We start from the raw sequence: 26,327 nt of genomic DNA, 5'->3' as shown, positions 1-26,327 counted from the left end.
TTCATAAGGCTTGGTTTAAACTGCTTGATTACTTTTAAAATGTATTTATAAACTGATTTAATAAGGATTTATAAAGGATTTAATTAACCCTTCGCCTGGGGTTTGATTGACGGGTGATCTGACCAATCATTACGCCGAAATCGTGAATTCTGTCCAACAAACAAACCAGACAGGAGAGTGGATTAAAAGTGGACTTGAAATAAACTTGACAGGTTTTGTACTGACATCTTTGAAACAAAATACCTAATGCTCGCTCATGTTTATTTTGTGCTAGTAAAGAGGAAGAGATGATTGGTTCACATGCCGCGATCTGTCGAAGCACCGAAATACAATTTATTGTTTGAATTACTTTAAATTTGGAAGCATAGACTGTTTCACATCAAGAGTAACCTGCTCACTTTTGTCTATCGGTGGCACCTTTTGTCAGTAGCCTGTTTTTTTCCATCCAAAGTTACGAATTTAGCTTATACATGTGAAAAAAGGGGGTGGGTCTATGCATTGGCTACATCATTGGTTATATCATTGGCTATTACTATTACTTTGCCCACCCTATAGGCATCCATACATGAAACCTCTTCAGAGTGCTTGGAGATCCATGACTAACAAATGCTGATCAGCAGCACCAGCAAGGGACAATCTGAACTGTACAGCAGGGACCTACACGTGAAACATGTCCCAAATCAGAACGAGCTCAAACCCCCACCCAAATTCCTGAACTCAACCCTCAAACAGCCCAGAGGACCCATCAGCCACCTGTCTGCTTACACTGAGCTTTACAGAAATCACACACACCTGTCCTCCTCAGACGCACATATGTTTCCAGGAGCTATGAAAAACAAGCCTGTTTCACCAACAGCGACAGCTGAACTGTGACATCCTGAAATCTGCCTTTAGATAACCATTAATAGGAAACAAAACAAATAATGATCAGTTCTGAAACCGTCAAATCTGGACTTTAAAAGGTCTTGGCTTTGAAATCAAAGTGAAACGGCATCTGACCTATTTTACTTAGGTAACGTGATAGAAACCGGATATTCTCCAAATGCGAAAAAGTGCAGGGAGGGCGTTTCTTTTCACCCGCTGGGAACTGGCTGGATCATGGAAAGTTTCAACTTTTGAGAAAGCTTTTTGTCAAAGCATCTCAAAACGACGGCGGTTCGCGTTATTTGATGCCGCAGCATTCATCAAAATTAACTGCTATTAAGCTAACATATAAACTGTTTGGCTACTGGCTAACATTAACTCACGGATCACAAGGTCGGGGCGTTTTAGAGGCGCACAGCAAACAATATATTCTTTTGATTCATAAATGAATCATTTATAATAACAGGAGCGTGTTTCAAGAAAGTGAATATGACTTAGAAAGCTGAGTAGTGAAGGACTTTGGGGTTAACTAAACCAGTGCATAAAATAATTAACAGCCTATCTAATATTAAAACCGCGAAGCGCTGGGTTAGACGTCGAATGTGTGCCAGAAACAGAAACTATACAATCAAAGCTATTGGCTGAAACATGTCCACGTTTATGCTTTGTGCTGAAACATCCTGCCACAACTTGGCACGCTTAAAGAGACTCCATTGTAACAAGGGACAGCGTGTGTATATTTTCCACAGCACTTGATCAGCTGATTGGAGCGAGTTTGTGTGTCACTGAGCATTTGAGATGCGGACAAACCAGGCCACCAGTGCAACCGATCCTTGTCGTCAATAGCAACAGAGCGAATGTAAACACTGCGACTGTGCTGCACAGATCTGCTCTCAAGGTGTTTTGCAGCACTGCCTATCGGAGGATGATAATTTGTTGGTAATTGAGAAAGAGGGGACAGATATACCCTCGGGTCCACAGTATGAGAGAAAAACGGCCGAGACGGTGAACCAAACGTGCCACAGGGATTCTGAGGGATCGCAATCTGCGAAGATTTAGAGGTCTAGATTTACCACAAAAACCTCATCATAAACCTACATTGAACGTCAGGACAAAAAGAATTAAATACAAAGACTGGTCAATCTTCATTCTTGTGGCTTGCGTAGACAAAGTATATGGAGAGTGAACGACATTATTTAAATGAGTCTCATTTAAAACCTCACACAGTGAACAAAACTTTCAAGTAGAATTTGTTCTCCAGGAATATTTCTTTACAAAAATATCTTTCACCATAATATGAAAACGTAACGCAACTTAAACACCTCCAGTTCTAGAGGTAAAACGCTGCTCATTTTAGCCGTTGATGACTGGCCCATATACAAGATGCGGGTTATTGCCGTCTATAAAAAGATATTAGATAAAAACCATCATCATACTATGTCCTTGGTACTTCTTTATTATATTCTGAAGAGAACCGAGATACCTGCTGTAAACATTTCTGCTGGAACGGAGACGTGAAATGCTCAGCCACACGATTTTTTCCTAAAAGATTCAAGTCTTTATCTGAGATAAAAGCTTATTGATTGACGAAATCACATATTAATGTTACCGCTAAGAAATAGAATGCTGCTGTGGAGTAAGAGCAAATTAATTGTAACAGCGCTTATGTAATGCATTCCAATGTAGGTCACCGATCATCAGAGAAATAAAGTGTGAAATAACCAATATGCTACATGCTGTTACACAACTTGCCTTCTCATGCATTTGTCCTTGCCATTGTGCAAAGATAACCCATAATTCCACCTCAGCCCATGAGAAAAAAACAACTGTCCCATCTAGTTGTCCTGAGTGGCTTTATGCTATAAAGTTTGAGTCTGTTATTATCTAATCCAGCAGATCTAAGGCAATGTTTTGAACTCATAAGAGCTCACCAGAGATGAATTTCAGGATGCCTCAAAGACAACCTCACACTTTCTCTTAATATGCTCCCCCCGTCTGCTTCACGCCAGCTTATTTCAAATGAGAGCAACAGAGGAGCAGCAGACGGTGGAAAATCTCATCGTAAACCAAAGATGTTTACCAAAAAGCACTCACTGAGCTGAAAAATGAACATTAAACTGATTCTCTGCACAGCTTTTCAAAATACTGCTTTATTTAAATGCAGATGACACGTTCAGGCCATAATAAAGAGTTTGCCTATGTCTTTCGGGTTATTAAAAGGTTGAGAGCCTTTGTGGAAAACCAATTTTAAAAGTGTTTGGTGGTGTTTAATCCATGTCTGTTAGATTAAAAAGAAAATAGTCACCCAAAAATGAAAATTACTCAAAGTACTCACCATTAAGCCATACTAGGTGTATATGACTTTCTTCTTTCAGACAAACAGGTATTTATTAAAAATGTATCCTGGCTCGTCCAAGCTTAATAATGAGGGTGGATGGTGGCCATGATTCTAAAGCAAGTACTGTGTCGTAAAACTAGCCTTTACGTTCATATGTCCTCCGAAACAGATCGATGGGTTTTCGTAATTATAATGTAAACAGACTCCCGGTAACTTCTTGGCTAATAACAGGAAGTCAATTATTTATGTCATGGGGTACAGAAACCCATTGATCTGCTTTAGAGCACATGTGATAACCCCCCAGAAGCGTATGTGTTAGTTTTACGATGCAGTACTTGCCGATATACCTCATTTATATTGCCTCCGAATCATGGCCACCATCCAACAACATTACCAAGCTTGGAAGAGCCAGGATACATTTTTTTTTTTATCTTTTAAAGACCGTGTTAATCCAAAAGCAGAAAGTCATATACTCCTCTGATGGCTCGGAGGTGAGCAGTTTATGGGGTTACTTTCACTTCATTTTCAACTATTCCTTTAAAATCACCTATATGCTTAAGTAGTCCTAAAAATAACGAAAAAAAACCTTTTATCGGATATATGTGTGCCTTAAAAAAATAGCTCAGACTGTGATGGTTTTTAAAAAAACTAATTTATTTTAAATTTGGTAATACATAAACAAAAGAAGGAAAACTGCACTCATAAAAACATTTTTTATGCAATAATATATTTCACTGTGGTCATCATAAACCCCATCTCAATGTATTTTGTTATACTGAAATTCTGGCCAATACCAATAAGTATTTTAAAAGCTACATGTGAATTTAAGCGTCACAACAATACAATCTCCAGTATGAAAATGTATGTTAATTATGAGATTTGCTAACACTACATTCATTTAATTATTAGTGCTTTTAAAGATTAACCTTAGGTGAGCATTAGATGATGCAGATTATCAATTAAAGGCAAAAATAAAAGAAATTAGCATATGCTATTTTATATAAATATATATAATATATATATAATATATATATATATATATATATATATATATATATATATATATGACTGGCTGATGACCAATGCATATGTCATGAATACATCGCTATATAAAAATATGAACAGGAATGACAAAGAGCAGGGTTGGTTTTGTTGGGCTACATACACACGTGTTATGATTCATAATATGAGGCATGATGATATCATAATTGGACTGTAGCAAATACACAAAATGACCCAACATATCCACCAGATATTCAGTGTATATATAGTATATATATATATATATATATATATATATATATATATATATGTGTGTGTGTGTGTGTGTGTGTGTGTGTGTTTGTTTAGAAACACTGTAAACACAGACATAAAGTGAATTCTTGGATCTAATATTCTGGTACGATATTGTTTTAAAAACAAGCATATAGACGGTTAGTTGGAAGTGTGATAGGTCCAGCGTTTCTCAAAAGTTATGTAATTCACGACAGAACGCAAAAATGCAAACAAGATGCCATCGGAAATGCAAATGAGATGCCACTTGTTTTATTTGCATAGCCACACAGGACCGACCGGCTGAGTTATTAGCTCAGCCGAGGTGCTCAGGTGCGGTCGGGTTGTGTTTACGTATACAGCTTGTACGCGTTCCAATAATAGAAACGCCTACGGTGAGTGTTTACAGCGACAGAGAGAAAAGCTACAGGTCCAGATGGCCCCCTCTCTCTTCACGCTGGGTCTTCCGTGCGCGCTGCTATTTGAGCGAGAGCACCGGTCTAGAAACAGGTTTGACTTTCCCGAACCTGCTCTCCGTGCGGCCAGAGTGAACTGAACCGAGGAGCCATGGCGGTCGTCGCTAAAGATCACAGCCACGCGGGAACTGATGTCACCGCGCCCGCCCGCACCCCCCGGACGAAAGAGCAAATGTTCTTTTGAGAGAGAGAGAGAGAGGTTACATAAGTCTGCTGACAGTTTCCACACCGCAACGCCTGATACTGTGGAAAACAACGGAATGAAACACACAAAAAAAAGGACATTCGCCTTAATATAAAAGAACAAGATTTATTTTTTTTGCTAAAAGAAGCTTTTAATATTTCTTTTTTTGTTTCAGTAATATTTGCACCATGATAACGTGTAAATAATTTGCTGTATTATTCAATTTACTGATATTAACACGGCACTGCAAAAGTCAGGCATTATGGGAAAAAACATTTGGAGTCATTTTTTTACAACAACTTTGACCTTAAAACCTTTAACGAGATGCGAACTAAAAAATAACTGGCATAGGCATTTGTTGAAGTCACGGGTTCGAATAATGATAACTTTTTTTTCTTTTTGAACTTCACTGTTTGTGCCGAAAAACGACATTACCCAGGATGCTGCGATGCAAACTGCTAAAAGACCCGGGCAGGTAATGCTTACCCTTAAGCAGCATGAATTATGTAAATCAAACTGGCCTTGATACGCTTTTAAAATAACTAAATGCATGTGCGTGCGTGCGTGCGTGTTTGTGTGTGTGTGTGTGTGTGTTTTCCCTTTTTAATTTTTGCTTGGAATGCGACCGGGACAGATTTTCTAAATTTAGATTGGTCATATATCCTTTAGCTTCTGGCAAAACCTGCCTGCAAATTTGTCTAACTTACGAAGGGTTTCGAGACCGGTCGGTGAAGATCGAACCTCCGGTAAGCTAAAACAAAGAAGCGAGCCATGTGCAACTATTAACACACCTAATTTCTCATTGCACAGGGTGTACGCACACACGTCCCTGCACCGCCCAGCTCTGGGGAAACTGTGTCATAACCAACAGCTGTTCGACTTCAAGGCGAGACGCTCCAAACTCTCCCAGCTGACTGCAGCAGGCCTGCTCCGACTGGTTATTCCAGAACGCTGACAAAAACGTGACATCACTTTCACCACGGAACATGTTTCCACATAAGCCTTCACAACTCAAAGTTCCTGGATCTACGAGCGGCTTTCCGCCTCATAACATCACCGATTTAAAAATCGTACGTCACACAAACACAGGGCGAAAAGAAATCTCTGCTCTTCCTAATAATTAAACTGATCTCTCTCCCAATAAATTCTGTCGCTCAGTTTCAAGTTTTAAAATCCACTTTCATGGTAGCAGAATTAAACCAAAACCAATGCGCTTCACAAAAGAAACTGGTATGGATTGGAATTATACTGCTGCGAGTAAGTGATACATTTTTTTGATGCTTTTAGCAATCGAATCAAACTGATCAAAACAACCAAAGGCCGGTTCTGAATCGATAACGCTGAGTAAAGATAAAAAAATTAAATTTAAAAAAAGCGTTTGTTTACAGTTCAACAAGAGATGTTTATTGGTGTCAGCTCCAGACGAATTGATTTTCGGCCGCGATGGAGTCCAAAGGAAGCCACACGATCCTGTTACATGTCTGAGTTTATTGCGAGTGTCACCCTAGTGCTAGAAACAAGAGGGAATCTCAGTATCGGCCCCTTTAAGGAGAAACCTCTTTAAAGAGGTATTCGTACAGAACGCGTTTGGGTGCAATGTTTTAAGTTCCAGTGTAAAGAAGAAAGAAAGCAAGAGAGCGCTAGTGGAAGCGAGCGACCTGCTATTTCCATCAGTGGAACAGTATGTTCCAAATAACAATAGCACAGGAGGGATGTCATATCTGCTTCATAACAGTCTTTTGACGGTAATCAACTCTCGCTCTTGAGAGCCGGACAGACCAGAAGGTCTCTAATCCAACGAGGAGAAATCCAATAGAAGGAAACGACTCTGAAGACACCTAAGGAACGCAACCGGCTCATTCCAAATTTAAAGCGTATTTTTTGTAGCGGCGAAAATATATCTGGCTAGTCGGGCCCGTTTGTTGGCTTTGGTAAATTGGCAGTGGCAGCGGGGTAAACCACAGTCACAGGGGCCAAATTACATCCAAACATGTCTTCAGCCTGTCCAAACATGGAAGCTTGGAAGAGTTTAGGAACATCATCTAGACGTAGTAGCTTAAAATGCGCGGTTACAAAAAAAAATCCTTTTGGGGGCGGCATGCAATACACTTCTTACCTTTTTTTTTTTATCTGAAAGAAGAGGGACGAAGTGTTGACTTGCCTGGGGGAGGGAGGGAGGACAGGTAATGTCATGCAAATCTAGGCTAAACGCCCGGTCGCTGGCGTAACGCTAGCCATTTTCTCAGCTGTTCACTCCTGAGTTATTTCTTTTCCGAAGAATGAATCAGTCAGACGGGCGACTTGCATGTTTTTGCCATAAACCCCCCACCGAAAAACCAAAGGTGCACCCAACAAAAACAAGGACAAAATGTAGCCAAACAAAACTACAAAACCCTACATAAACCCAAATACTCAGCAAAAAACAAGTATGTACCTAACAAAATAAAAGTGACCAAAACAAACCCATGCCCCAACAAAGAGACATACCCATACCCAACGAAATTAAACACGTGTCAAAAACGTAAACACGTAGTTACAGTAACTGAATATATTATAGAGCGCGCTCTGATATAACAGAGTGGACACACTATTTCTAAAGAGTGTGAAGGGTAGTGTGCAAAAACAACACAAACACAACATACAGGAGACGCACAGCTGATCTAGGACGCATTGTCCCCTTTGGAAAGCGACAGCCAAAGCGTTAAAAGCGACAAAAAAATTACAGCGTTCCGACATATCATCTGAAACTGATCAAAGCGCATGCATGAAACAATGAAACAAACGCGCTGCGGATCCGTGACGTCACGAGCCACAGAACCATGACATCCAAACACTCATGTAATCACGCATTTTACCTCTGGGTTTGTTTTTTTTTTTATTTATTTACCTCTGTCAGGCTTCATGTTGGTCACAGACACCGTGATCCCCTCCAGGATGCCTGCGCTCCGTCTTCCGTCTTCGGATCTTTGTTTAGACTTTAAAACTCGTCCCTTAGACATCGGTTAGCTATCGATCTGGCGCACAGCCATTCGGATGTTAACGCCGTAAGATCGAGCTGTAGCTGTATGCGCGACTGTATGTTAAAGTCCAGCGGTCTGATGAACTAGTCCATCAAAACACCACCAGCGTTCTGCCTGAATAAGCACGCAACTATCATCTCTCGTCTCGATTTAACGTTAGCTAAATATCCCAAACCTCTGCTGCCTGTCGCCTCATTGCCGATGCCAAACGAGCTCCAGTGCCAACACACCAGTCTCTCAAGGGCCACTGATCTGCTCAAATTAAAGCCACATGAGACGCGTCGGGATCCCCTGGATCATCGTCACCAACCCCGCGGACAGGCAGATCAGACACTACCAAAGAACCGCCGACATCGTCTCCTCCTGGGGAAAAATGTTACGTGGCTGTGATGAGTCTGACTTCAGCCGACAAGAAGTGGCTCATAGCTCTAAACCCCCTTTTCGACCACTGGATCATAAACCCTCCCCATAAAAACACTGGAGAACGGAAGGACTAATTTGACTAGTTCAGCAATCTGTCTACATGAAGCGACTGCCAAAACCAAGCGATGACAAACCCCAAACCGAAGTGTTCGAGCTGTCTAAACGATATCTCGGAGATTAAATGATCAGCAGGGACAAAGCTCATGTTCTCCCTCTCTCTCTCTCTCTCTCTCTCTCTCTCTCTCTCTCTCTCTCTCTCTCTCTTGCTTGTCAAAACAAATGCAGGAGGACAGCCTCTAAGTCATGTGTCCCAACAACAGCTCGCCCCGCCCCCTAGGCAAGACGTCACTTCCGCCCCGCGGCACTGGCTTGAACTCGTTGCCGCGGCAACGCGTGAACTTAACCCACTTATCTTAACACTTTTAGCTTTGTCGCGTTTATCGCGGCCCACATTTGCTGACGTCTTAAAGGTGCAGCGTGTAATATTTAAGAAGGTCGTTCGACGGAATTCCAATATAATATATGCAGCAATGCTTTTAGAGGTGTACAAAGGCCTTACACAACGACCCGTTTTAGTTTAGCTATTTATATCTACACACATAGAGGGTTCCCTTACATGGAAGTCGCCATCATGTTTGTACAGTAACCGTTATAGTACAAACAGGACGCGATTCGTTACTATGTTGCTCATGCGCAATACAACACTGACACAACAACGAACATTTAACAATATTTTCAATATTATTATCGACTTATTGAATAACCAAGTACATACAATTCATTAACTTACATTTGTTTACTAAGAGTGATTTAATGCAAAAAGTGGCCAATAAAGCATAAAATATAAATAAAGCCATATAACAGAACCATTAGGCCTACTGAATTCGGTTTATTGCAGGCTTAAATATAAGTTTGCATATGTTTTGACACATCAGACTTTTATGGCCCATATAAATGTATTCAATCATTTCATTTTTATTCAGTCAACCCACTAAGTATAATATCGATATACTAGTAGTATGCTTTCATGTGTGCTTGGGCCTAAAATGTTTAGGAAAGTGTACTGTGTATGTAAGTGCTTATATATATATATATATATATATATATATATATATATATATATATATATATATATATATATATATATATATACTGAAGCATGGAAATCTTGGTGAACAACATGATCAAGTTTTGCCCGAAAAAACACAAAAATGTGGAGTTTATTCAAATTGTTCTACAATTGTTGAACGCTCTTTCTAATAGTTAGTAATAATTAGTAGGCCTACAAGTGGAGTTAGACTCGAGTGAATATTAGATGAATGTTACCATGTTTAATCTCTATTAAATTTCATCTCTCCCAGGGGTTCAGGCCTCATTACAAAACTCTCCACTGTCTTTTCCCGTTATTAGATAACAGCACACAGGTCATGGGTGATTGATGGAATAGAGGTTTCTTGCATGAAAGGACAAATGAAAGCTCAGTGGATTGAGCTGACCTTCATATTATTATTTTTTTAGGATATAAAAAGGTTTGATTTATGATTTACACACTTTCTCGTGTTTTTCAAAATATTACCTTAGTAAGAGCCCCCAAACGAATATTGACATTCATCATATTTTGCCTTTGAATATTCAGTCACAAATAATATGCACTATGTCAAACAAGTGCATTTCAGCCAAAACATGTTAAAATCCAAACTGCTTAGCTGAATAAGGACTTAATATTAACAGTTGTAGTGCGCCATCTAGTGGATTTTATTTAGAGTCACGGCTTGGAGTGACGGAAAAAACAATCCCCTGCCACTTTAAAATGTATGGTTTTCTGGGAAATACAGGAAATGTATTTAATTGCTTTACAGAATAAAAAAAAATAATCATGTCAAATTCATCAGGCTGATTGCCCATTTAATTAACTGTGTGATCGCTGGAGCAAATGTAACCTGACCAACCAAAAGAAAAAATAGAAGACTTTATTGAAAAGTAATATTCACACACACACACACACACACACACACACACACACACACACAGACACACACACACACACACACACACACACACACACACACACACACACACACACACACACACACACACACACACACACACACACACACACACACTGCTGTGTAATAATAACAATAAATCAACCAGTCAATCATTCAATCAATCTGATCAGGGATGTCTGGGATAGTTTTTTTTAATTTATTTATTCCACTTAATATTAATCATAGTGTTTTTTTTTCTACCATTCTACCATCCAGGAAAAAAGATGCTGCAGAGACAGTGATTCTGGGGTAATGACATCTAAAGCAGAAAAATAAAACTCCTAATAATCAAAAAAGATACCCCAAGTTAAAAAGGTTAATGACATTAAAGGTGCGTATTAATAACTACAGGATACATATTACCAACTTAATGCAAAAATGCAAATAGTCACATACGAAGAAATGTCAAACCAATGGTGGTCTTACCTTTACGATTTATTTAAATGCCAGTAATTTATTTTAAATAAAAATGTTTTTTTTTTTACCTAACTTTTATTTGACCAGCAAAACTTTTAATTTATCATGGATCGTCAATAAAATTATAACATACTAAATATTTAACCACAGACACCATTTTTGGTCTTGTTTACCAAGACAACAACTAAACATATTAAAAATATTTATATTAAAAATAATTAGAAAAATAATTAGCAGCATAATTAGATATATGCTTGTTTAATTTAATTTAAATCATCTCTTGCTCAGAATGCAATTATGTAAAATTAATTAAACATTAATGTTTTACTTATTCAGATTCATTTTTAATCCAAAGTGTGATGGATTTTAATCTTACCGTAATATTTGTATTATTTATGCAGCATGCGGTATAAATGTTATAAAATAATGCGGTTAATAACCGTACATTGACATTCTGGATTAAATGGCATTGAAATGGATTAAAATTGAGTTCCAAATCATGATGCTTTGCGATACGGTGTACAGTATTGTGTGTGCATTGTTACGATACACATAGTGCACGCTTTGGAGAAGGCTTTAAGGCAATCACCATTTATCTGAACGGCAGCTGCTTGGTCGGCACATAAGCACTCGTTCAAAACCATAAGAAACTAGAACGTTTCAATCCACCGTGGATTTTACAGCTACTTTTATTACCGCATTTTGCTGAATGTCACATAAAGGTTGAACAAAAGACAAGAAAGCCAAGAAATCTGGTTGTGATGTGCTGGAAAACCCAACCTTTTTATTTTCTACATTTTTGTGACTACAGAAATGCTGAAACATTTTAACACTGAAAAAAGCATGGTGACATCATTACTTGCGTCTTTTTTTTTCCTTTTTTTTTTCTTTGCGTAGCAAACACAGAAGATGATATTGCACGGCATAGAGAACAGTAGCTAACAGGAAAGAAGAAAAAAAAAAAAAAAAAACAAAACAAAAAAAAAAACCGCTAGATCAGAACCGAAAAATGAAAAAAGCGTGACGCATTACAACCTGAGAGTAATACCTACTGCATTCCTCCACTGGAACGGACACGACATACAGAGAAAACAGGCCGAGGAAAACAAAGAAAAAGAAAAAGAAAAGCGTAAAAAAACAGAACCAGCAAGATGCACTGTTCGGAATGGAGACGAGCACTACGTTTTTTGTGAAAGAAAATGTCAGCAAGTTTTATTTTTCAGTTTATCAAAACCTTCCTCCTTCTTTATAATAATCATCGCTGGAAGTAGTCCCTCTTGGACCTACAAAAAAATAAATATTAAAAAAATGAAAAACATGATTTCGTTTTCCAGCTGATTGTCTTAGGCGCTCTCAGTATTATACGGCACACAGAGCCAAGCCTTTCTATCAAATAGGAACTCCTTTTCCACGACAACCAACTGGGATAGGAATTAATGATTAGAGCAATCCCAACATTCACATACATCGAGCTATCTAAGCTAGACACTACATTAGAGGGGTGGGTCGGGACGGAGCGTTCAGGGTTTGGGGAGAGAAGGGGTGAGAGATCTGCTGTGACGCTGTGGGCCGACTCTTCTGGGTCTTCCGTTGGGGTGTAGGGGTGATTCTGGGCAGAGAGGCTCTTGGCTCGCGTTATAGGGCTTGATTTATGCCGGTCTTTGCTGTCGTACGAAACAAAACCTAGACGCTGCGTCCTGATCGTCCACCTGACGTCCCTTACGCGAGACAAGGCCAGCAAAACCCAACGCAACGAACGAAACAACTCTGATTGTACAGCGTAGCCAGACCAAAAACGGGCCTTCTCTTTAAACCTGCTAAGGGGCATCGTTTGATGCTGTTTCCGAGCAAAGCACCCGATACGAGCCCGTGACGTCCGAGCCGTTAGCAGCATCAAACAGAAAGGGAATCAGTTAGCTGAAATTCAGCGGTCTGCGATAAAAGCAGCTACATATGCTTTGCCAATGACCAATTTATGGAGCAATTTAGAAGTCCACAGCAGTCGATCCCGAACCGTGGGAGATGGGAAGTGTCTGTTGGGAAGCAATCTGTTTGTTGTCGCCAACGGGAGCTCGAAACGTCGCTCGAAACGTCGCTCGAAACGTCCGCCCTCCCCACACACGCGCGCACCAATTCCCGTTTTCTTTACAGATTTATTAGGCTTTGCTCATCGTCAGCACGCACGTTGGAAAACCGAAACTGACGGATCCAGGCAGCGGGGCGCCACGTCAATTGAAAAACCGACCCAGCGACGCGGCCCCGCCCACGGCAGACCTGCTGCCCCGCCCACGCTCCACCCTCTCAGTGTCCCATACGGCAAAGTGAGCAGGACTCTAAAAAAAGCCACAGATTGTACCGTTTATGCCCCCATTAAGCTGAAACAAGCTCGTCTACGTCGTCCCACTATGCCCTCTATCGGTTCATACCCGTGCAGACAGCAAAAGACCTCACAAACGCCAGTGCTTATGCAAAAATTACACTACTTTCTTTCGTCCCACCCCCCCCACCCCCAGCTTCCCACTTTTTGGTTTGGTTAGAAAATCTTTGGATGTGCAGCAATACCCATAAAACAATGATTCGAAATACAAAGAACAAAATCATTCTGGACATTTAAATAACATAAAAAAGATCAAATAAAAACATCGTACACTGCTTTTCTTCGCAGGCCCCCCGCAGGACCGTCCGGATCTCTGGCAGTGTATCAGTACATGGGCCAAAGTGCCATCTAACATACAAACACAGAGGAATGGAAATTCGTCGATTTATCTACACTTCAGACATAAGGCTGTAAAATAAAACGAACGTCCACTTTTTTGTTTTGTTTTTTGTTTGTTTTGTGTTTTTTTTTCCAAAAAACCTACTATGTACAAATCTATATTTTCTACAAATACATAAATTAAAACGTAGGTTAAGCGATACAAAAAAAATGCAATTAAATTAACGCAAAATCACAACACAGTAGTAGAAGAAAGTGAACGAATAGACACAGAATCACAGCAGTTGGTTTTACCCTGTAAAAAAGAATAGTCAAACATCCTTAGAGTATAACACAAGGCTTTAATAAAAAATAAGCTTCTTTTCCTTCCCGCGAGTTTCAGTCTGCTGTTGCAGAAACTCGCCCCTTTGGTGGAGCACTTTAGCCAAAAAACCGTCAAAATAAATACTCGTAAAGCTTTTTTTTTTTTTTTTCCCGAAGTCACATCAACGATTACCAAACTAGTTCAGTTCTGCCTTAATCACATAAACTCTCTATACAACAGAACTGCGAAAATTTATTACTATGAGGTATTCAGATATCGGTAAAGACGTGCACGGCCTAATCGGTGGACGCACCCACGGGGGCGACGTGGCGAGGGGTCGGGTCGGGGTCGGGGGTTTGTCGGGGGAGGCTAAGCGGCAGATTCGGCAGGGAGGTGGCAGGAGCTTTGGTTTGTCAGCAAGAGTTGGAGAAAGCAAGAGAAGTTCCTTTGGTATGTTTTCATTGCATGGTTGCGCTGGCAAAAGCACCACGGTGAGAGAGAAGAAATATTCCATTTTTTTTTTTTTTTTTTCATTTTCATTTTCTTCATCGGTGGCCCTTCCACAGGCTGAGGTATTCCGAGAGTTAAAAGGTGGGTGTCGAGAGGTCAACGGCGGTTTAACACTTTGGTTCAAGCAAGGCACTCGTCCTGTGAGTTTAACACGTGTCTGCCGAGGGCGCTGTTACGTGAGTACGGATGAGCGGTGGAGAGCATTAGAGAGCGAAGGAGAGGAGGAAGAAAAGGGTGGGGGGAGGAGGGGATGTGGAAACACACCATCTATCCATCCACCTTATCATTCATTTAGGCCGTGCAAAGAGAACAAATCTTTGGTATTCTTTGGTATCATTACGTTGATAGAAATCACGAATGGAAACGGACTGAGGTAGCATCTTTGGTTCACACTATAAATATCAGCAGGTCTCAATATGTTTTTTGTCGTTTTTTTGGTTTTTTCTTCCCTTCTTTTCTACACGAGGAAGCAGCGCTCTTTTATATATGCTTCGATGTTGTAATAGTCGTAAATACCAAATATAGTTTTAAAGCTAAAACACACCACAAGAGACGACGAGGCCAGATATCTTGTGAGTTCGAGCGAGTCTGTTGCGTGAAGCGAACGCATCACCCTGCTTCGGTCTCCATAATGCTTTCTTCCTAGTTGCGAGATGCATAGAACAGCGCGTTCTATGCATCTCTATTGGGTTCGGGGGCCCGGACGGGGACTCGCGCGGTGGCGTTGATGGTCGATGGCGTGAAAATGATGCATTCGAGAATTAAATAGCCTTCTGTCAAGAGCTCAGCGGCAAATGGATCTAATATGATGGGTTTGCGAAAGCGCGCTGACGGCCACCGAACATTTTTTGCACTGTACGTTATCGTTCTGAGGATGAGAAAGTCGGTCGCACGCGGTAAAAGCCCCAATTTTCCTCCTGCTCCCTCTAATGACAATTTGACGTTGCCCCAGACGAAGCTAACGACGATAAACAAGAAGCCTCTTCTGCCTCATTAAATGAGAGCCTGCGAGACTTTCTAAAAATAAGCCGATGGACGCGGGAAGGAACAGTGACAGGCGCTGGTTTGTGGAGGTTTATCTTTGGTTTTCAGCAACTGGCATTGATATATTTTAAATACAGGTAAAAAAAGGCAGGTTAAAGCTAGCAAAAATCTCCCTGAAATAATCGCAAGGAAGGACCGAGGCGGGAATGGGGCGAGGGAACAGCTGCGTCCTCGCATAGATGTGTTTGGCTAGTGATTGAGTTTGTTTTAGGACAAACAAGAGAACGAATCGTGCATTATAAATGGCTAGATTTTTTGGGGGGTTGCCCTGATTGGGACGGAAACGGGGTCTTTGTTAAGAGGGGCGAATATAGTTTGGGCTTGATTTAAAGAAACAAAACGAAAACAAAATACACGCGTTTTTCTTTGGTTCCGCCATCTGTGATTGATAAGTGGTGAAGATGGCAAGTTCACATGTACTTTTTAGGTTTCTATGTAACTTTTCCAACAATTAGGAAGAAAGCACTATCCTGAGGGCGACCTTTGTCGAGATTCTACACCGCCTGATTACATTTGGCGTCCCCGGCGACGTCTGGGACGCCTATAGAGGTGAACGCATGACGTCGAGCCCCTCAGTGAGGTCGCAAAATCTGAAATCTGACATCAGAGTGAATAACAATCACTCCGCCTTTGAGAAAATGACCGATGAGAAAAACGTCTTTGAAAGCAACCGATCGCATGAGAAAGAAAGACGCCGGTTAGGGGAGTGTGTCGAGATGATTGGAGTGTAACTTCTTCTTTTTTTCTTTTTTTTCTTTTTTTTATGCAGAATGTCAGACATAAACGAAGAAATGGGGTTCAAAGCAGTCTTTGGTGTTTTTCTTTGGATATTATAAATATCGGTACTGTACAAGTTTTAAGGGCAAACGCTGTCTAAAATCGTCTCTTGTTAAGTTTTCTTTGTTTAAAGCTTTTCCACCGAAGTTTTTTTTTTTTTTTCTTTTTTCCCGTAACGCAGCCGCTACTCCATCATGCTTTGGTACAAGTGCTGGAGGAGGAGGAGTTGGCCGAGTTGGAGCTGCCGTCGTCCAGCCACTTATCGAGGCTCCGTCGACGCGCGTTCATGAAGAAGTTGCTGACGGTGGCGAGCTCCAGGCCCAGCTGCTGAGAGATGGTGATTTGTAACTCTTTGGACGGACGCTTGTTCTCTTTGAATATTGCATGTAAAGTCCGACGCTGGACATCGGTGAAGACCAGCCGGGGCTTCTTGGAGATGCTCCCCCGCTCGCTTTTACCGTGCTCCTGCTCCTTTCTCTTGCACGCTGAAAGAACAAAAGGGTCGACGTTAAAGAGTCGGAAATGAATGGCTAAAAAATAAAAAAAAATATTTGTCATGACACGGTATGGGTTTGTGGTAACACTGTGTTAAAGTGTAATTACGATGTAACGAGGACACTTATGAAAAAAAAAAAAACATTTAAAATGGTTCTCAGTCACAAACACGAAACAGACAAGACAAAACAGAAACACTGATGCTTTTTTTGGAGGATTTGTAATGTCATTTTTAATATGTGGTCACTGTATGAATGAATTGTCTTGCTCTGGAACTGTCCGTGGTGCTTAAATCCAAGCGCAGGCATTGCAGATACACCGCAGACGCACAATACTATCACTTACTGCCAGCCAAATTAAAAAAAAAACACTTGTTTAAGGACACTAAGCATGTCACTTTAAACAGAAAGGCCTATGTTTTCTGTCTCTGTGCCGGCAAAATCCTGGTGGGCGGCATACTTGTTTTTTATACAACCACAAGGGGGCGCTAAAAGACGGCGCGAAACCGCATAAAGCAGGTTGAGCGCGCACATTAACTCATTAATACGCAGCATAGTTTCTTAAATTAACCGACTCGTTAATATTTCGAGCACAGTTTCGCTTCTAATTCTATCGCTCCTTCTAAAGCACATTTCAGTTTTACACGCAACAGCACACAATCAAAATTATTTTAAAATGCACTATTCACATGCGCCCTACTAAGCGCGCTTCGCTATTCCTATTTGCATATTTATCATATTTAAACCCATTATAAACATCCTAAGCGTTTGTAGATAGAAGCGTTTTTAAATAAGGTATAATAAACCTTCGATGTCCATGCTATCCCAAACGTGTGTGAAAGAAGAGCAAAACTATTCACTTGGGGGTGGGGTGGGGTCTCGAGGCTTTGGGTAAATATTAACAAAAAAAAAAAAAATGAGCTCGCTATCGTGTGTCATAAATCAAAACTGTGTCCGTGCGCAAGGCCGCTGTGACGAGACCCACGCAGCTTCCCAGGGAAATAACTGAGAAGCTCTTTATCCTTCGGCGCATTCGATCACCGCGCGCAGGTAGTGTTTGTCTGCTAATCATTAGACAGGCGCCGGATAAGCGCGCGCACGAGGCCGGGGCTCGCCCACGCTCACTCGTTACACAGTGGCTCCATGCAGCAACAACACGATCAGGCCAAAGAAGACCTCGGCGCTATTTAAGCAATCATATAATTAAATAGCCTATGCAAATATAATATATAATAGCAGCTATGCAATATATATATATATATATATATATATATATATATATATATATATATATATATATATATATATATATATATATATATTCAGTTTCGTTACACTCCTATTTAGATGTACATCAACGTCTGTTACGAATTTTATGATTTAGTAATCATTTATCATTATTATTATTATTATTATTATTATTATTATTATTATTATTATTACAGCTATTGATTTAAAGGTAGTTTTGAAGTTCAGGGAAGCCGCGTTTAGGTTCAAATACATGAAAAATGAATCAAATAAAATGTCACTTAGATTTTAAGATGACAGTTTAGATGTAAAATTAGACCATATGCAATATATTATCTGATAACCTTCCATATTCGCTGTTTGCCCAACTATTTTTTTTTAATAATTATACAATAATCCGAAACAATATCAGTCGCAAAGTGATTAACAATTTAGTTACATTTAAAAGGTGATTTTCATTTATTACTTCATTTATTTACAAAATTACGCGAATACTAATTATTTAGGCACTTTAATAAAAAACACAAAATGACGTGTGTGTGTGTGTGTGTGTGTGTGTGTACGCGCGCGCGCTCCTTCGTTTTCTTTTCCTGTTAAAATGAGCCTGCGATGACAAACAATATATTAAGCCCTGCTCATAAGAAGCCATATGCTGAGATGCAGATGTAAAGACCTGAGACAAAATAAAAGCGTGCGCGGCGAACGGACGGCATGAAAATCACGAGTGTGTAAAAGGTGTAAAAGAGCAGCGATGTGAAAGACTGCTGGATGCTCTACTGTCTTACATTACTAAGGAAAAGGAGAAGGGAACCGAATTTGAATAATCAATATACCAATTCTATATATACCTCTCAGCAGGCCGATCACATACCCTCGACCATGTGTGCTCAATCGATAATATACATCAGTGTGTCTGAAACCTGCGCTCATTTCAATAGAATTTAACGGAATAGGAAGATAACCTCACCAGACCAAAAGAGACTAAATCTAACCGTCGCGCAATCAGAATAGCACTAGTTTATTGCGTTACAGATAATAACATATATAATCAATAATTAAATGAAGTGTCTACCAAAAGAAAAACGCGCGTGTTGCGAAAAAACATTACGTGAATGCTTTTGATCCTGTTCTTCGCAGAAACCTGAGATGAATCGGTGTGATGTAAATTCATATTTTGCCCTTTACTGTTAATGATGCAAAAACTTGGAGCATAAATCCATAACGGAGCAAGGCCGAATCTAAACCAAACGAACACCAGCCCAGCATCAGTATATTGCGTAATGCCCTGGCATCGATATTATTATTATTAATAATAATAATAATAATAATAATAATAATAATAATAAACTTCGATAAAGGAAAAAATAAATAATAACTAAAATAAAAACTACTTTGTGCGCAAACATTTCTTTCTCGTTTAAATGATTTATTTTCCTGCCATGATAAATATTAATAAGTGTTTTCTCCGTCGGTATAAATAAAATTTCTGATTTTCGTAATGACGTTCGCGATGAGCTGGCGCGAGACAGACGCTCGCGTTCGAGACGCTCTCTTTTTTTTTTTTTTTTTTTTTTTCCTCACCGCTGTCTTTGAACGGATCAGTGGCCCCCAAAGCCGCCCGCCAATTGATTCTAATTCTCGTGAGGCAAATTAATGGAGCCCCAATCAGTTAATTAAGAAAACCTACACAGGGAACACGTCACCGGAGCTGGACAATAGATGAAGAGATCCAACCAGGAGAAGACCGAAGAAGAAAAACACGACCCAAACGCACGCTGCGACACTCACTCGGCGCGCGTTTCTGCGGTCCGCGCGCGGTAACGCGTTTACGCGCGCTCGTTCCCAAACAAAATACATCCACGTGACCGCGTTTCGCCGCAGAATACGGCGATGTTCAAAAATAAAAATAAAAAGCAGATCAGTGGGGCATAAACGTACGGCAAAGACGCCGCGTCCGTTTTCACGTAGACACAATGGGACTGTGGCCGCCGAGCTGTTTTCGATCGAACTATTTCTGTTGGCTCCGCGTAACTTAGTCTGAAGATGACAAACTGCTCATCAAATGGCCCGAAACCAAACAAATCCATCGCGCTGGATCGCTTTACCCAGGCGGTCAATATCACACGCCGAGAACGCGACCTCAAGTTTGAAGGCGTCGGCGTAAATCAAAGTAGCGCGGAGTAAAATCGCGCGAACGAACATAAAAAAAGTAAGCTAAGCGGGGAACCTCCGAACACGATGAATGCTGGTCGTTGCGTTTGAAGGACATGAAATGAGAGCGATACACCGAGGAGAAGAGAAGAAGCGTATTACCTATTGTTCTCTCACCTGCGAGCCTGAGCGCGGACATTCTCTGGAACTCAGGCTCCTGCAACCATTTCCACATCCTGCGGAAGGTCTCCCGGCCAGACTTGAGCTTGCTCCAGGGCTTAGGGTTCCGGAGCAGGTCCGAAAGCGTCCCTTGCGAGCGGCACAGCACCCTCTGGGCGAAGATAGCCTGCGGGATGCTGTATCTTTTGAGTTCCGTGGTGATCCTTTGAGCCACTTCTTTGGTGTTGACCTCTTCCATCTGTCCCGAGCTGCTGCCGTTGTTGAGCTGCGATCCGGGCGCGGACGAGTGGTTCTGCTCCCTGGTGGAGCCCAGCACCTGGCCGTGGCCCTGGGCGTTGAGATGGGCGTGCGGGTGATGGTGGATGCCGTTGATCGGCACCATGCTCGCCGAAGACGCGCTCATGTGCTGCTCCCCGTGTCGAGCTAACATCGCGGGGTGGTGTGCCTCGAATCCGTTGGGCGTGAGCATCTTCTCGGCGGGCATGGTGGCCCCGGGGTGCGCGTAGGGCGGCAGCCCCTGCTGGGAGTTGTGAATGCCGCTCAGTCCGGAACCAGACAGGGGCGATAGGCTCTGTCCCATGCTGGCCACGTCCTTGTGGTAGGGAGAGTAGAGATTGTTCATCGGGGCCAGACCCCTATCGTCCCTCATCAAGGTGAAGCTCCCGCTGACGTTCCCCGGGATCCTTTGGTGCGGGTGATGGTGGTGGTGGTGGTGGTGGTGATGGTGGTGGTGCGGGAATTTGTCGGAGACGGTGGAGATGGGCGGTAAGGGCTGCAGCGGAGTGAGGGTGGTGTAGGTGCTGCTCATGCTCATCCCGGGGGGAGCCTCGCACGCCATGCTCATGGCCGGGTGCAGGTGCGTGGCGAGCCCGGGGTGCTCCGGGGGCCGGTGGTGATGATAGTCGCCGCTGTCCAGGATTGACGCCATGCCCATGGAGCGCGCATGGGCTGACAGACTGCTCCGGTGGCTCCTGTGATGAGCGCTGTCTCCGGTCATGAGATCCGCCGCGCTGGGTTCATGGCTCACTCCGTGCAGATCGCCAATGTTCTCCATCGACAGCTGGGCGTTCATGATACGTGCAAGCGTGTGGACAAATCATCTATCTGATATAGCGGAGCAGCGTCCACAGAAGCGCTCTCATCGGAAAAGTTCTGTTGCTATTTTTTTTTTCCCCTTCTTCTTCGCGTTCCTTTCTGATTTTTCTCTGTTTCCTTTTTTTCTGTGTTTTATAAAGTTTTGTAATTTTTTGGAAATGTTAAGGCCCCCGTCCCTTCAGCAGTGCATGGTGTCAGTGTGCTCGCGTCCCTCGCCATCTCTTGCCATGTCTGCCGTTGTTTCGCGCACTGCTCGGTGCTGCGGCTGCCGCTCCGCTTTGCCGCGCATGCGCGCTGATCGCGGCTCCTTTGACGTCACTTATTAAGGAAGTTGCACCCCATTGCTATTAAACAGGAATGCCTCCTTCTGGATGTATAGCGTGGCCGACCTCACATAACTATTTTTTTTTTTAAAAAACAATAATGCTAATAACAAAAATTGCAAGAATTGAACGGAAATAAAGTGTTATACAGACAGACGCTTTATTGCGACCGCGCGCGGCCTCATTATACGCGTGAATAATTCACGCGCAATTAGTTTCGCAGAACCTCCTTAATGCGACGAGCGTAGAAAACTTCCGGGTTCACCTGGGGGCTTCTGTTTACATTAATATACATATAGCCAAACTCCAAACTTCAGACGCACGTTTTATACGCACGCGTAAGACTGCATATAGGCTACAAATTATTATGTCAGTCGGTTAAGGATAATTAAGAAAAGTCTGACACACACAGAATAAATAAATATATATTTTTAATAAGCATCAAACATTTCTCAAGTGTACAGATTGCTGGATGCAGTCCACCCCGTGCCATGCAGAGTTGTAGTGTTTTTTGGGGATCAAGGACAGACGGGTTGGTAATAGGCAGAGAAAGGCTGGACAGATGTTTCTATTGTTGCGCTATTAGGAGTAACGAACCAAGCCATCAGGAGTGTGTCCCGCTTCCGAGGCCTGGCAGTATAATGACACAGCACATTACGTTTCATGGGTGAACTTCGTTCTGAACACAAACGAATAGGCAAAACCCATTAATATACAAAAAATGCATTTGTTTTTTTTCTTGGATGCACAGTTGGTTTTAAAAAGCTGTCGATCCGACTTTACAAAATGCAGTATTACAAAATTCAGTCTGCGAACACAATGAATGCAAATTGCGTAAAAGACGTGAGGCAGATCAGCGTCCATCACGTAACCCGTCCGTGCCGAATGTGTGCACAAAATAACAAAAATAACAATATTTATTTATTTTTGAAAGGACAAAAACGCAGTTGACAGCATCCACCACCACGCCCCCTCCCACACACACACACACATTAAGAGATATCACTTTGCGCGACTTCACATTGTTTATAGTTAAAAATCGACTCCGAGAGTCAGTTTCATGTCCAGTCAAGCGAGAGAACGGGATAACCGGACTGTTAGGAGCCCCGGCGAAAGCGTCCAAGCCCGGGTGGGGCGACAGCTTGCAGTGGTCAGTCCTGGGCCCCCCCCCACCCAGCCTCGGGGCCCCCCGCTCGTGCGCATGGGGGACATGTCAAAGGTGACGCTTCAAGACTCCTGAAGCTAACAGCTGCGGGGGAGGGAGGGAGATTAACTTTTTCAGACTTTTCCTTGTTTCTTAGGGACCTGCTTAGTGATAAAACACACATACATCTGTCAGGGTCAAGAACAATGCCGTCCGGATTAACGAGTTAAGAAGAACAGAAACAAACGAGCAAGTTAAATTATGACAAATTAGAAGTCAACTCGGAGAGCTTGTGAGCTTAACGAAACAAGAGATGAATAACAACAACAACAATAACAACACAAACAACAATAGTGCTGTTGTTATTATCGCTATTAATGTAATCGAATTTGCTTTTGACTGCTGAATGCGCGAATAATGCACAAATAAATAAACAAAAAACCCCATTATGAATTCAGGAATTTACAGCGGTTAACAAACTCTCCGGTTCACCATATCGTTGATTTTCAAACAAACAGAAATGGCAAGCCGTACACTGTAGGTCACAGACTTATGCATTATAGCAATCGACCATTAATTTGATGAAAAAGATCGTATTCAAGCACGAAATTTAGCAGCTAGCCACATCTGCGCACATTCTCATAGTGGTCGATATTTTTCATTCGCACTCGTGTCCCCGTGACGTGCGCAGCGGTGTGTGTGTGTGTGTGTGTGTTTGTGGGGGTGATGGAGGGTTTTTCGGTTGAGGCCTACCTAAGCGTCTCTTCTTGCCTTTGGTATATATATATATATATATATATATATATATATATATATATATATATATATATATATATATATATATATATATATAATAACTGTATACAGCAGTGCTGGACAGATTAGTTAGTAAATATAAAAAAAGCAAAGCGTGTTAATGTAGAAATCAATGCCACCAAAAAGGCGCCCGAGAACATGTAAACTACAGTAGAGCGATGTAAAAGGGCAAATATCGAATTGTATTTTCTTATACTTATTTTACTAAGTATATGCGAGGCTGGTCACGTGTGGCGACTGCGCAGCAATTATATTCATAAAAAGCATAAATGGAAATACAACGCATGGCAATTCTCGAAATAACTTTTGTTTAGCCTGCAATTTAATCTCACCGAAGCATAAAAAAGTGGCAAAAATCGGTGCTATAAAGCAAATATTGATTATATTTAAAAAATAAATAAATAAAAAAAAGATGTCCGTTTAACATTTCTTAATGGGGTGTGCGCTCGCTCACAAAGAATATTCAATTATTTAAAGACTTTTGCCCCTGAACTTTACCTCAAATCGTTAATTGGGCGCCTGTGTTTTATATGTGGAGAAGAGTTTTAGAGCCCCTTCACTTGAAACGTGAATCAAAGCCAAACCTCAGCGCTAATGCCCCTGTATGAAACAAACAGAAGCACAGATCAATACAGAGTCGAATATTAACACGACGGCTTGATGGTCATTTATAAATAAACAGAAGAGCAGTTTGTTTTCGACGACATTTTCAGGAATGAACCAGCGATTTAAACGTTTACCCCCCCCCAAAAATACGGCTCCGTAATAAAAGAAAAGCAGAAAAAAAGTTTAAAATATTATATGCTATAAAACGTGAAGCATATAAACGCGATGATGTAGCGTTTTAAAACGTCTCCTAAATACTGTGTTATCCGATTTTCAGTTATGCAGAGTTATGTTTTGCTTAAAAACGCGACTGTTGAATTGTTTCATTTTGAATGAAGTTCCAAAAAATATTATTATGATAATTATTATTATTATTAGTTGCAATAATACGATCCCCGTTCCAGAATTACGCACCTCCGACGTTTGCGAAAGGATACATCGCTAAATATAAAGATACAGCTAATAACATTTAATACGCCGCGATATATTTTAGTTACGAACGCACTAAAATAAAAGGAAACGAATTCAGGCGCTCTCCGAGGCAAGCCCTCAGAAAAGGCCCCATGGACGGTCTTGAGAAATATAGATTATTGCTATCTGTAAAATTCTCTGAGCTCTCTGCTGAGGGGAGAGGGGGGGTGATTGAAATATGCAACAATCGATTCTGGATTACATTAACCGATCCGTTCCTTTCAATTGAAAGAGCGAAAAGATACAATTACAGCAACACTTCTAGGATGGAATAAGTAACCGAAAGTGTTAATTGATCGCTTTAAGAAGATCGGCTGCATGCCATTTAAAACAAGCGTGTCCACCAAAGCAGTAACAAATTCGGTCTTCTTTTTATTTTAGGTAAAATATGCACGCGTGAAATCCATACATCGATTAAAACGTGTATCTATTTACAACCGTTAAGCCCCGGAAAGCAGGAAGCCCAGATTTTTGCCTGCAAAAAAAAAAAATTAGCAGCCGGCACACGTTTTGGAACGTGATAAATAATATCGGTTTTTAAAACGATGTTTCATATGTATAACAGCTATAAAAGTTACGCTTTTAAAAAGCCGAACAGCCTTATAAAAAGTAACGCTGTATTCAATTTCTCATTGCCCTGACTAGATTTAGACTGGCGTTTTATTGATCCGTAAATAACACACACACACACACACACACACACACAAAAATTAAATAATTGTAAAGATGACCAACTGCTGTAATCATTATTATTAGACAGGCATAACCCCCATATGCATTTTTTTGAACATCTATCATTTTTTACTAGTACGATATGAACGATAACTACACTAGGTGTAGTTCATGCTTATATAAGAACTTAATTTGAGTCAACTTTTCAGCTTATGCAACAAGTTTCTATCCATGAGTATGCATCTGCATCTGCAGGTTTACTTTGGGGTTGAACATTTGGGGGGAAAAAAACAAAACAAACTAGTGTCGTCAATGTAAATTTATTCATACGTAATGTTTAAACGTTTAAAATATGCAAAAAAAAAAAAAAAACACGTCGACTTTATTTATAGAGTTTCCTTAATTGCTCTTTCGTTTAAAAATAATCAAACACTGATTAAACGCACGCGCTTGCGTGTTTTAAAGCGCGAGGGAACGAGAACGAGTGTGATAGGCTAACGGTAGCACTGCAGATGTTGTAGTTTCAACCTTATAATATTTATAAAAAAACGGATAAATTGCAGAAAGGGCTGATTCGCGACGCAAGCTCGCAACGAGCCAATATTTTGCGCGACAATAAGTGGCAAAAAAAATGCTGCTGAAGGAGATTATTAGGTTTGGGATGCATATCTATATATACTGCATGACGCTCAGTATTTCAATACGCTCAACGTCTCACACCGTTTCTCTCCCTT

General features: G+C 41.1%; 2 protein-coding genes and 1 long non-coding RNA gene across 4 annotated transcripts in view; 1 reads left to right on the top strand and 2 right to left on the bottom strand.

Annotated features, from left to right (window-relative positions):
• fam214a (family with sequence similarity 214 member A) overlaps positions 1 to 8,822 on the bottom strand; it is a 30,203-nt gene extending 21,381 nt beyond the window's left edge. The window contains exon 1 of the mRNA XM_043264262.1: positions 8,022 to 8,822. Within this exon, the coding sequence (XP_043120197.1) occupies positions 8,022 to 8,133 (112 nt within the window). The 5' untranslated portion in view covers positions 8,134 to 8,822. The remainder of the gene's footprint in view (positions 1 to 8,021) is intronic.
• Positions 3,700 to 6,200, top strand: LOC122362707. Its single transcript, XR_006253157.1, has 2 exons — positions 3,700 to 5,609; positions 5,945 to 6,200. It is a non-coding gene; the product is annotated as an uncharacterized LOC122362707 (long non-coding RNA).
• Positions 8,823 to 15,879: 7,057 nt separating the features above from the next.
• onecut1 (one cut homeobox 1) lies at positions 15,880 to 21,803 on the bottom strand. Of its 2 annotated transcripts, none has more exons than XM_043263914.1 (2): positions 20,449 to 21,803; positions 15,880 to 16,878 (listed from the first exon to the last, which is right to left on the bottom strand). In XM_043263914.1, the coding sequence occupies exons 1-2, from the start codon at positions 21,536 to 21,538 to the stop codon at positions 16,586 to 16,588; spliced, it is 1,383 nt and encodes a 460-aa protein (XP_043119849.1). In that variant the 5' UTR covers positions 21,539 to 21,803; the 3' UTR covers positions 15,880 to 16,585. The 2 variants fall into 2 exon arrangements, with proteins under 2 accessions (XP_043119849.1, XP_043119850.1); XM_043263915.1 differs by having other exon boundaries at positions 20,464 to 21,803.
• Positions 21,804 to 26,327: the final 4,524 nt, after the last annotated feature.

Source organism: Puntigrus tetrazona, chromosome 18 (assembly GCF_018831695.1).
Source record: "Puntigrus tetrazona isolate hp1 chromosome 18, ASM1883169v1, whole genome shotgun sequence".
In the NCBI taxonomy this organism is placed as follows: Eukaryota; Metazoa; Chordata; class Actinopteri; order Cypriniformes; family Cyprinidae; genus Puntigrus; species Puntigrus tetrazona.
The sequence above is the reverse complement of the archived record's forward strand: the minus strand, read 5'-3'. Positions and strand labels throughout refer to the sequence as shown.